This window comes from Pristiophorus japonicus, chromosome 1 (assembly GCF_044704955.1).
Source record: "Pristiophorus japonicus isolate sPriJap1 chromosome 1, sPriJap1.hap1, whole genome shotgun sequence".
Classification (NCBI taxonomy): Eukaryota; Metazoa; Chordata; class Chondrichthyes; family Pristiophoridae; genus Pristiophorus; species Pristiophorus japonicus.
The window spans coordinates 28,073,939-28,087,105 of NC_091977.1; the positions used below are offsets into that span (position 1 = coordinate 28,073,939).

The 13,167-nt window shown below is 43.2% G+C and overlaps 1 protein-coding gene across 3 annotated transcripts in view; it reads left to right on the plus strand.

Moving 5' to 3' along the window:
* Nucleotides 1–12,354, plus strand: part of cep44 (centrosomal protein 44) — an 84,134-nt gene extending 71,780 nt beyond the window's left edge. For all 3 annotated transcript variants that reach the window (XM_070896311.1, XM_070896490.1, XM_070896400.1), the window contains exons 10-11: nt 10,300–10,340; nt 11,905–12,354. In XM_070896311.1, coding sequence (XP_070752412.1) covers nt 10,300–10,340; nt 11,905–12,010 — 147 coding nt within the window. In that variant the 3' untranslated portion in view covers nt 12,011–12,354. The remainder of the gene's footprint in view (nt 1–10,299; nt 10,341–11,904) is intronic.
* The last annotated feature ends 813 nt before the right edge of the window (nt 12,355–13,167 follow it).

The window sequence follows — 13,167 nt, forward strand, 5'->3', positions numbered from 1 at the left end:
GTAGCAATGCGGTGGAGGAGGATTTCCTGGAGTGTATTAGGAATGGTTTTCTTGGCCAATATGTCGAGGAACCAACCAGACAGCTGGCCATCCTCGACTGGGTGATGTGTAATGAAAAGGGACTAATTAGCAATCTTGTGCGAGGCCCCTTGGGGAAGAATGACCAATATATGATAGAATTCTTTATTAAGATGGAGAGTGACAGTTAATTCAGAAACTAAGATCCTGAACTTAAGGAAAGCGAACATTGACGGCATGAAGCGTGAATTGGCTAAAATAGACTGGCAAATGATACTTAAAAGATTGACGGTGGATAGGCAATGGCAAACATTTATAGATCGCATGGATGAACTTCAACAAGTGTTCATCCCTGTCTGGAGTAAAAACAAAACAGGGAAGGTGGCTCAACCGTGGCTAACAAGGGAAATTAAGGATAGTGTTAGATCCAAGGAAGAAGCATATAAATTGGCCAGAAAAAGCGGCAAACCTGAGGACTGGGAGAAATCTAGAATTCAGCAGAGGAGGACAAAGGGTTTAATTAAGAGGGGGAAAATCGAGTACGAGAGGAAGCTTGCCGGGAACATAAAAACTGACTGCAAAAGCTTCTATAGATATGTGAAGAGAAAAAGATTAGTGAAGACAAACGTAGGACACTTGCAGTCGGACTCAGGTGAAATTATAATGGGGAGCAAAGAAATGGCAGACCAATTGAACAAATACTTTGGTTCTGTCTTCACGAAGGAAGACACAAATAACCTTTCGGAGGTACGAGGGGACCGAGGGTTCAGTGAGAAGGAGGAACTGAAGGATATCCTTATTAGGCCGGAAATTGTGTTGGGGAAATTGATGGGATTGAGGGCTGATAAATCCCCGGGGCCTGATTGTCTACATCCAAGAGTACTTAGGGAAGTGACCCTAGAAATAGTGGATGCATTGGTGATCATTTTCCAACAGTCTATCGACTCTGGATCAGTTCCTATGAACTGGAGGGTAGCTAATGTAACACCACTTTTTAAAAAAGGAGGGAGAGAGAAAACAGGTAATTATAGACCGGTTAGCCTGACATCAGTAGTGGGGAAAAAGTTGGAATCAATTATTAAGAATGAAATAACAGCGCTTTTGCAGAGCAGTGACAGGATTGGTCCAAGTCAACATGGATTTATGAAAGTGAAATCATGCTTGACAAATCTTCTGGAATTTCTTGAGGATGTAACGATTAGAGTGGACAAGGGAGAACCAGTGGATGTGGTGTATTTGGACTTTCAAAAGGCTTTTGACAAGATCCCACATAAGAGATTGGTGTGCAAAATCAAAGTGCATGGTATTGGGGGTAATGTACTGGCATGGATAGAGAATTGGTTGGCAGACAGGAAGCAGAGAGTCGTGATAAACGGGTCCTTTTCAGAATATGAGGCAGCGACGAGTGGAGTGCCGCAGGGATCAGTGCTGGGACCCCAGCTCTTTACAATATATATTAATAATTTGGATGATGGAATTGAGTGTAATATCTCCAGGTTTGCAGATGACACTAAACTGGGTGGCGGTGTGATGTTGGGGAGGGCATCAAACATGAAATTAGGGGTGCGTGCAATAAAGGTGCAGCAGTTATAATGGGTGACTTTAATATGCACATAGATTGGGCTAACTAAACTGGAAGCAATACGGTGGAGGAGGATTTCCTGGAGTGCATAAGGGATGGTTTTTTAGACCAATATGTCGAGGAACCAACTAGGGGGGAGGCCATCTTAGACTGGGTGTTATGTAATGAGAGAGGATTAATTAGCAATCTCGTTGTGCGAGGCCCCTTGGGGAAGAGTGACCATAATATGGTGGAATTCTGCATTGGGATGGAGAATGAAACAGTTAATTCAGAGACCATGGTCCAGAACTTAAAGAAGGCTAACTTTGAAGGTATGAGGCGTGAATTAGCTGGGATGGATTGGCGAATGATACTTAAGGGGTTGACTGTGAATGGGCAATGGCAGACATTTAGAGACCGCATGGATGAACTACAACAATTGTACATTCCTGTCTGGCATAAAAATAAAAAAGGGAAGGTGGCTCAACCGTGGCTATCAAGGGAAATCAGGGATAGTATTAAAGCCAAGGAAGTGGCATACAAATTGGCCAGAAATAGCAGCGAACCTGGGGACTGGGAGAAATTTAGAACTCAGCAGAGGAGGACAAAGGGTTTGATTAGGGCAGGGAAAATGGGGTATGAGAAGAAGCTTGCAGGGAACATTAAGACGGATTGCAAAAGTTTCTATAGATATGTAAAGAGAAAAAGGTTAGTAAAGACAAACGTAGGTCCCCTGCAGTCAGAATCAGGGGAAGTCATAACGGGGAACAAAGAAATGGCGGACCAATTGAACAAGTACTTTGGTTCGGTATTCACGAAGGAGGACACGAACAACCTTCCGGTTATAAAAGGGTTCGGGGGGTCTAGTAAGGAGGAGGAACTGAGGGAAATCCTTATTAGCCGGGAAATTGTGTTGGGGAAATTGATGGGATTGAAGGCCGATAAATCCCCAGGGCCTGATGGACTGCATCCCAGAGTACTTAAGGAGGTGGCCTTGGAAATAGTGGATGCGTTGACAGTCATTTTCCAACATTCCATTGACTCTGGATCAGTTCCTATAGAGTGGAGGGTAGCCAATGTAACCCCACTTTTTAAAAAAGGAGGGAGAGAGAAAACAGGGAATTATAGACCGGTCAGCCTGACATCGGTAGTGGGTAAAATGATGGAATCAATTATTAAGGATGTCATAGCAGTGCATTTGGAAAGAGGTGACATGATAGGTCCAAGTCAGCATGGATTTGTGAAAGGGAAATCATGCTTGACAAATCTTCTGGAATTTTTTGAGGATGTTTCCAGTAGAGTGGACAAGGGAGAACCAGTTGATGTGGTATATTTGGACTTTCAGAAGGCGTTCGACAAGGTCCCACACAAGAGATTGATGTGCAAAGTTAGAGCACATGGGATTGGGGGTAGTGTACTGACATGGATTGAGAACTGGTTGTCAGACAGGAAGCAAAGAGTAGGAGTAAATGGGTACTTTTCAGAATGGCAGGCAGTGACTAGTGGGGTACCGCAAGGTTCTGTGCTGGGGCCCCAGCTGTTTACACTGTACATTAATGATTTAGATGAGGGGATTAAATGTAGTATCTCCAAATTTGCGGATGGCACTAAGTTGGGTGGCAGTGTGAGCTGCGAGGAGGATGCTGTGAGGCTGCAGAGCGACTTGGATAGGTTAGGTGAGTGGGCAAATGCATGGCAGATGAAGTATAATGTGGATAAATGTGAGGTTATCCACTTTGGTGGTAAAAACAGAGAGACAGACTATTATCTGAATGGTGACAGATTCGGAAAAGGGGAGGTGCAAAGAGACCTGGGTGTCATGGTACATCAGTCATTGAAGGTCGGCATGCAGGTGCAGCAGGCGGTTAAGAAAGCAAATGGCATGTTGGCCTTCATAGCAAGGGGATTTGAGTACAGGGGCAGGGAGGTGTTGCTACAGTTGTCCAGGGCATTGGTGAGGCCACACCTGGAGTATTGTGTACAGTTTTGGTCTCCTAACCTGAGGAAGGACATTCTTGCTATTGAGGGAGTGCAGCGAAGGTTCACCAGACTGATTCCCGGGATGGCGGGACTGACCTATCAAGAAAGACTGGATCAACTGGGCTTGTATTCACTGGAGTTCAGAAGAATGAGAGGGGACCTCATAGAAACATTTAAAATTCTGACGGGGTTAGACGGGTTAGATGCAGGAAGAATGTTCCCAATGTTGGGGAAGTCCAGAACCAGAGGTCACAGTCTAAGGATAAGGGGTAAGCCATTTAGGACCGAGATGCGGAGGAACTTCCTCACCCAGAGAGTGGTGAACCTGTGGAATTCTCTACCACAGAAAGTTGTTGAGGCCAATTCACTAAATATATTCAAAAAGGAGTTAGATGAGGTCCTTACTACTAGGGGGATCAAGGGGTATGGCGAGAAAGCAGGAATGGGGTACTGAAGTTGAATGTTCAGCCATGAACTCATTGAATGGCGGTGCAGGCTAGAAGGGTCGAATGGCCTACTCCTGCACCTATTTTCTATGTTTCTATGTGAGGAGGATGCTAAGAGGCTGCAGAGTGATTTGGACAGGTTAGGTGAGTGGGCAAATGCATGGCAGATGCAGTATAATGTGAATAAATGTGAGGTTATCCACTTTGGTGGCAAAAACACGAAGGCAGAATATTATCTGAATGGTGGCAGATTAGGAAAAGGGGAGGTGCAACGAGACCTGGGTGTCATGGTTCATCAGACATTGAAAGTTGGCATGCAGTTGCAGCAGGCGGTGAAGAAGGCAAATGGCATGATGGCCTTCATAGCTAGGGGATTTGAGTATAGGAGCAGGGAGGTCTTACTGCAATTGTACAGGGCCTTGGTGAGGCCTCACCTGGAATATTGTGTTCAGTTTTGGTCTCCTAATCTGAGGAAGGACGTTCTTGCTATAGAGGGAGTGCAGCGAAGGTTCACCAGACTAATTCCAGGGATGGCTGGACTGACACATGAGGAGATACTGGATCAACTGGGCCTTTAGACACTGGAGTTTAGAAGGATGAGAGGGGATCTCATAGAAATATATAAGATTCTGACTGGACGGGACAGGTTAGATGCGCGAAGAATGTTCCCGATGTTGGGGAAGTCCAAAACCAGGGGACATAGTCTTAAGATAAGGGGTAGGCCATTTAGGACTGAGATGAGGAAAAACTTCTTCATTCAGAGAGTTGTTAACCTGTGGAATTCCCTGCTGCAGAGAATTGTTGATGCCAGTTCATTGGATATATTCAAGAGGGAGTTAGATATGGCCCTTATGGCTAAAGGGATCAAGGGGTATGGAGAGAAAGCAGGAAAGGGGTACTGAGGTGAATGATCAGCCATGATCTTATTAAATGGCGGTGCAGGCTCGAAGGGCCGAATGGCCTACTCCTGCACCTATTTTCTATGTTTCTATTGGGCAAATGCATGGCAGATGCAGTATAATCACCTAACCTGTCCAAGTCACCCTGCAGCCTCTTTGCGTCCTCCTCACAGCTCACACCTCCACCCAGTTTAGTGTCATCTGCAAACTTGGAGATATTACACTCAATTCCATCATCTAAATCATTAATGTATATTGTGAAGAGCTGGGGTCCCAGCACTGAGCCCGGCGGCACTCCAGTAGTCACTGCCTGCCATTCTGAAAAGGACTCGTTTATCCCAACTCTCTACCTCCTTCTGCCAACCAGTTCTCTATCCACGTCTGTACACTACCCCTAATACTATATGCTTTGATTTTGCACACCAATCTCTTGTGTGGGACTTTGTCAAAAGCCTTTTGAAAGTCCAAATGCATCACATCCACTGGTTCTCCATTGTCCACTCTGCTAGTTACATCCTCAAAAAAAACTCTAGAAGATTCGTCGAGCATGATTTCCCTTTCACAAATCCATGCTGACTTGTACCGATCGTGTCACTGCTTTCCAAATGCGCTGCTATTTCATCCTTAATGATTGATTCCAACATTTTCCCCACTAGTAATGTCAGGCTAACCGGTTTATAATTACCCATTTTCTCTCTCCCTCCGTTTTTAAAAAGTGGTGTTACATTAGCTACCCTCCAGTCCATAGAAACTGATCCAGAGTCGATAGACTGTTGGAAAATGATCACCAATGCATCTGCTATTTCTAGGGCGACTTCCTTAAATGCTCTGGGATGCAGACTATCAGGCCTCGGGGATTTATCGGCCTTCAATCCCATCAATTTCCCTAACACAATTTCCCACCTAATAAGGATATCCTTTAGTTCCTCCTTTTCACTCGACCCTCGGTCCCCTAGTACCTCCGGAAGGTTATTTGTGTCTTCTTTTGTGAAGACAGAACCAAAGTATTTGTTCAATTTGTTCCCCATTATAATAACCCTAACCCTAACCCTGAATCCGACTGCAAGGGACCTATGTTTGTCTTCACTAATCTTTTTCTCTTCACATATTTATAGAAGCTTTTGCAGCCAGTTTTTATAATCCCAGCAAGCTTCCTCTCGTACTCTATTTTCCCCCTCTTAATTAAACCCTTAGTCCTCCTCTGCTGAATTCTAAATTTCTCCCAGTCCTCAGGTTTGCTGCTTTTTCTGGCCAATTTATATGCCTCTTCCTTGCATTTAACACTATCCTTAATTTCCCTTGTTAGCCACGGTTGAGCCACCTTCCCCATTTTATTTTTACTCCAGACAGTGATGTACAATTGTTGAAGTTCATCCATGTGAAATGTAAATGTTTGCCATTGTCTATCCACCGTCAACCCTTTAAGTGCCATTTGCCAGTCTATTCTAGCCAATTCACACCTCATACCGTCAAAGTTACCTTTCCTTAAGTTTAGGACCCTAGTTTCTGAATTAACTGTCACTCTCCATCTTAATAAAGAATTCTACCATATTATGGTCATTCTTCCCCAAGAGGCCTCGCACAACAAGATTGCTAATTAGTCCCTTCTCATTACACATCACCCAGTCGAGGATGGCCAGTTGGTTCCTCGCCATATTGGTCGAGAAAACCATCCCTGATACACTCCAGGAAATCCTCCTCCACCGCATTGCTACCAGTGGTTAGCCCAATCAATCTGTCGATTAAAGTCGCCCATGATAACTGCTGTACCTTTATTGCACACATCCCTTATTTCTTGTTTGATGCTGTCTCCAACCTCACTACTACTGTTTGGTGATCTGTACACATCTCCCATAGTGTTTTCTGCCCTTTGGTATTCCGCAGCTCCACCCATACCGATTCCACATCATCGATCCATCTTACTATTGCATTAATTTCCTCTTTAACCAGCAACGCCACCCCGCCACTTTTTCCTTTCTGTCCATCCTTCCTAAATGTTGACTGCCCCTGGAATTTGAGTTCCCAGCTTTGGTCACCCTGGAGCCATGTCTCCGTGATGCCAATTACATCATATCCGTTAACTGCTATTTGCGCAGTTAATTCCGAATACTCCTCGCATTGAGGCATAGAGTCTTCGGGCTTGTCTTTTTAACATACTTTGCCCCTTTAGTTTTTTTAGTTATGTCCCCTTTGTTCTGGACTCTCTATCTCCCCTATAAAATCCTTTAATCGTCTTAAACACCTCAATTAGATCACCCCTTAATCTTCTATACTGAAGGAAATACAAGCTTAGTCTATGTAGCCTGTCTTCGTAACTTAACCTTTTTAGCCCTGGTATCATTCTGGTGAATCTCCTGCACCCTCTCCACGGCCAGTAGATCCTTCCCGATGTGTGGTACCCAGAACTGAATACAGCACTCTAAATGAGATCTAACCATCCCCCTTGAGATAAAGGCCAATATTTCGTAAACCTCTCTGCTCCTTCACAATTCCCAGCTTCTCACTGTAAAATACTTTGATTTATCATGCTTGGGTCCAAAGTGGATGACTTCACACTTCCCCACATTGAACTCCATCTGTCGCAGCTTTTGCGCACTTACAATCTATCAATGTCTCTTTGCAACTTTCCACTCCCATCTACACTATTTATTATATCACCTAACTTGGTGTTCTCAGCAAATTTGGATATACGGCTCTCTCTTCCTTCATCCAAGTCATTTTAAAATATGGTGAAAAGCTGAGGCCCTAGTACAGATCCCTTTATCCCTACTCTCTCTCCTACCTCCAAACCAATTCCCTACCTTTTTGTTATGCCTAGTGGAAAGCTGTCATAAGTTGTTACCCTCGCATGTCTGAAGGTACTTTTTCCAATCTGAGATCCTGAGGTGGAAGGTGTACAGTGGGACATCCACCTGGCCATTTCTGCCTGAACTTTCTTTCACTTTTGCAGCTCAAGCTGTTGCTAGCAGCTGCCTCCCTAGGGCTGCCTCTGGGAGCGTGCACGCACCTTACTAGAATTTCCAGGCACTACTCCCTATGCAAAAGAGACTGGAGCTGGTACTGGGTGGGGAAAAAAACTGCTGTAGAACTAAACAGTTTCCTGATTTTTTTTTTCACGGAGCAATCCAACAGAAGAACTCTCCGGTATATTATTGCAGTAATGGAGGCACTCCTACATGAAATGGGTAGAAACATTCGGCCCTTTGAGCCTGCACCGCCATTCAATGAGTTCATGGCTGAACATGCAACTTCAGTACCCCATTCCTGCTTTCTCGCCATACCCCTTGAACCCCCTAGCAGTAAGGACTACATCTAACTCCTTTTTGAATATATTTAGTGAATTGTCCTCAACAACTTCCTGTGGTAGAGAATTCGACAGGTTCACCACTCTCTGGGTGAAGAAGTTTCTCCTCATCTCGGTCCTAAATGGCTTACCCCTTAACCTTAGACTGTGACTTCTGGTTCTGGACTTCCCCAACATGGGGAACATTCTTCCTGCATCTAGCCTGTCTAAACCTGTCAGAATTTTAAACATTTCTATGAGATCCCCTCTTATTCTTCTGAACGCCAGTAAATACAAGCCCACTTGATATGTCAGTCCTGCCATCCCGGGAATCAGTCTGGTGAACCTTCGCTGCACTCCCTCAATAGTAAGAATGTCCTTCCTCAAGTTAGGAGACCAAAACTGTACGCAATACTCCAGGTGTGGCCTCACCAAGGCCCTGTGCAACTATAGTAACACCTCCCTGCCCCTGTACTCAAATCCCTTCGCTATGAAGGCCAACATGCCATTTGCTTTCTTAACCACCTGCTGTACCTGCATGCCAACCTTCAATGACTGATGTACCATGACACCCAGGTCTCTTTGCACCTCCCCTTTTCCTAATCTGTCACCATTCAGATAATAGTCTGTCTCTCTGTTTTTACCACCAAAGTGGATAACCTCACATTTATCCACATTATACTTCATCTGCCAAGCATTTGCCCACTCACCTAACCTATCCAAGTCACTCTGCAGCCTCATAGCATCCTCCTCGCAGCTCACACTGCCACCCAACTTAGTGTCATCCGCAAATTTGGAGACACTACATTTAATCCCCTCATTTAAATCATTAATGTACAATGTAAACAGCTGGGTACTAGGAGAGCAACCCTGTTCGGCACTTGGGAGAAGGTGACCACCAAAGTAAATGCTGCCTCCAGCATTTAGCCTTTTTGATTACTTTGTCGTAACTCATAATCTATTTCAAACTGACCCAATGAAGCCTATTACCAGGATGACCAGGGACATTGAGCAGTTTGTCATCTCATCCCAGGATGACCAACAAGAACATATACCCATTGTGATGGGGGCAATTCTATTCACTTGAGAACAGGATGAGATGTCTGCAGAGAATGCACTCCTGGGAGAGTGGGTAGTGGATTTGGAGAATCCCTCCATGGAAAGGTATCCGACACTCCCATTTTATTTCCTGGAGTCAGAGTTATCAGAAAAAAGAATGGAAACTCATGGTCAGGGAGAGTCAGATTTTAAACAAGGGACTGCGAGGTATAGGCCTATGGCTGTTGGCTGAAAATGCAGTTAGAAGTAGTCTGAAAGCACTGTTGTTGTGTCTCTGGATTACACTATCACACAATTAGAAATTGAGCAATATAAGCACACTCCTCCTGACTTAAGACATTCAGGCTTCTTACTGAAGTGAGTGGTGAAAAGGATAATGCAGAAAAGATAGACAAGAATTGTTCCAGGGATGAGGGACTTGAATTCCGTGGATAGCCTGGAGAAGCTGGAGTTGTTCTCCTTGGAGCAGAGAAGGTTGAGAGGAGATTTGATGGGTGTGCTCAAAATCATGAGGTGTCGACATAGTAGATGGAGAGAAACCGTTGCGTTGGCGGAAGGGTCGAGAACCAGAGGACGCAGATTTAAGGTGAGTGGCTGAAGAACCAAAAGCGACATGAGGAAAACGGCGAGTGGTTAGGATCTGGAATGCACGGCCTGCGAGAGTAGTGGAGGCACACTCAATCGTGGCTTTCAAAAGGGAATTGGATAAGTACCTGAAAGAAAAAAGAATTGCAGGGCTATGGGGAAAGGGCGGGAGAGTGGGACTAGCTGAACTGCTCTTGCATAGAGCTGGCATGGGCTCGATGGGCCGAATGGCCTCCTGCGCTGTAACCATTCTATGATTCTATGATCCAAAACTTGTAACCCTCACTTTCCTCTATAGTTCTACTATGTTGTATACTGTTGAATATGATAAGTCAAGCTAATTTCATGTTACTGCAAGAACATTAACCGTATTTTGCTTGATGGATCAGCTGGTCTATTGCTGCTTGTCATTTTTTATGTTGAGATTTTTATGCTCCCCAATTTGAGGGCCTATCTTGTATTTTACAGACAGACACAGTGCAACATAAGGTAGAAAGAATAAGCAAAATGTAAGTATTTTCCTTTTATCACTGAAATAATGAGAGCTGCTAATTTTACATTGTGTTCCAAATAACTACACTTCCACATTTTTCTTCACAATTAGATTTTGGGAGAAGCTTCAGCAAAAATTAACGTATTGTCCTTAATTGCTATATTTTCTATAAATTATAACCATGACCACACTTCAAAAGAACTTTTCTTTCATTCTCTTTTTCTTTCATTCTCTCTTTCTTTCTCGCTTTCCCTCTCTCTCTCTCTTTCTCTCTTTTTCTTATCAAATTCTTTGTCATTTATTTATCTGCCATATACTATTAGGATTGCTGTCGTTCCACCAGGGACAGTCTCCTGGTTACTGCTCCTTTCTGCAATGGTGCACAGGAGGTACTTGCACCCCTAGTATCCAAGATCTTTTTCTGGGATGCACACTCAGTTTTTCCTATCGGTAACAAATCCTCTCTGGTCTCACACAGTAGAAAAAGTGCAATCATTTTAATCAATGTTGTGTTACCACGGATTTGAAATCCTCTTCTGTGGGTCTACGCCTTCTAGGGAGAGGTTATGATTGAAGTTTTTTGTATTTTCTTTTTTGTTTTATTCTACAAATTTCTCATGTCATTTGAATGGGTGCCATTTTGACTGCGAGCTTATTTTGATTGTATCGACCCCAGTTAACTCACTGCAGCTACCAGCACGTGCCAGGTATTCCTAGGGTTGGGGAGCATCTAGGAAATGGCTTTTATATAGCGCCTTTAACATAGAAAAATGTCCCAAGTAATCTAATCAAAAGGACATCTTTCCTTTCTTTTGCTTTTCCTCCTTTTGTATAAATCTTTCCATTTTTAGAGCAACTGAAATTACTTTGAAGCCTGTAGAAAATATTGGTCACATTTTTGCAGTATCTGATTATAGCCACTGGGTAGCACAGATTTCTATGCTGGAGTGTCACTGTACTTGGCACCCAGAACTAACTGATGCTGTGCAGTATATTACAGTTCTGTTTCAGCATAGCGCCATCTTGTGGAAGAAATCGAATACCTCAACAGAAGTTTGTTGCACCACAAACCTTTTGTAACAATCTGGTGTCAGTGCACCAGGTTTCAAACACCTGATCCTCAGGAGCGGAAAAACACATTGGTATTCGACCAGTGCAACTTCGGATCAGTTTATGGGTGAGACGTTGTTTGAGTGAGTGAGGTCATTCCTGAGAAAATAAGATTGGCATGATGAGATGGTGCAGCCACATAAACAGTGTACCTTTTACGACACATGGGGAGCAGCATCTGCCACTTTACAAGACCGTTTTGTAATCAAATTTGAAGGACATACTCTTTGGAACTAGCTTCAAGACAAAATTAAGTGTTCAGTAACTGCAGCATTTGATGCATGCTGACCCAGGAGTGAGTGAGTTCAAAAAATAGTTCTAAACCATTCTGGTTAGATACTTCTAGTTTTGTTCTCGCAACATATTGATCCAAAAACTAATTTGACTTGGTCATATTTTTAAAGCATGCAGAATCTCACAGGTGGGAGGGAGGAGTCGTATTAATGGAACTTTTTATTTTTTCCCCCCAGGATTGAAGAAACTGCGGAATTGCTGAAGTGCACAGAAAGTTCAACTGAGACTCATGCAGCAGGTCCTTCATTATCACAAAAGCAAGGTATTGGAAACCTGAAATAAAAACAGGAAATGCTGGGGACACTCAGCAGGTGTGGAGAGAGAAACAGAGTTTCAGGTCGATGACCCTTCATCAGAACTGATGCTGATCACTTCATTGTGATTGCTTTGTGTTTATGAACTATATAGTATCTGTGTTGATAAAAATGAGAGTATATTTTTGCAATCTTTTAATTTAATTGAATGTTTAACTTCTTCAACACTGAAATTCTTCGGCGTGAAGTATTGTAATATCAATGTATACATTTCAAACCATCGGAAGCTACAATAACAGATGTCTGCGAAAATACAAGCCGTGTGAAGAGATTAAATGTTTAACCTGTACAAAGTTGTGTAATGTGAATAAAGACGACCTTTCATTTTCTGTAGATCGTGCTTTTTAGACTCTGCCCATCGTGTATGTTTGGCACCAGCTAGTGTTGATTTATTACATAATTTGACAAAATGAACTGCAGAGTAACGTGTGGTGCCCTGCACAAATGATTGTTGCCTTTTGTTTGCCCATTGAGATGATCTCTTTGATGTTTGCAATAGAATTCATGGTTGACCTGTTGCCATCGGAATCTCTTGTTTTACAAGGGTCTAATCGCCTGGAGGTGGGCACAAGCAAAAATGTTGACCTTGACTATTAATAAACTCAAAACAGTGTTTACTTTTTTACTGATCAGGTTCAGCCTTAGCTCAGTGGTGGCACTTTCAGTGCAGTACTGAAAGGGTGCTGCATTGTTGAAGGTGCCATCTTTCAGATGAGATGTTGGAGAGGTCCTGTCTACTCTCTTGGGTGGTGTAAAAGATCCCACAGCACTATTTCAAGAAATTCACCTGGTGTCCTGGTCAATATTTATCCCTCAACCAACATCGCTCAAACAGACAATTTAGTCATTTTATCACATTACTGTCTTCACAAACTGGCTGCTGTGTTTCCCTACATTACAACAGTGACAGTACTTCAAAAGTGCAATGCTTTAAGGTGTCCTGAGGGAGGGAATTGTGCTTAAATAAATGCAAGTGTTAGCAGTTTCTAATTTTTCAAAGGTAACAAAGTTAATGATTTTGGGAGCATAATATACTGTTTGCTTAGAAGTGAATAGTTGCACTCTGATAACAGCTAACATTTTTACTTTATTGCCTATGTAAACATTTATCATGGAAATCCTGTA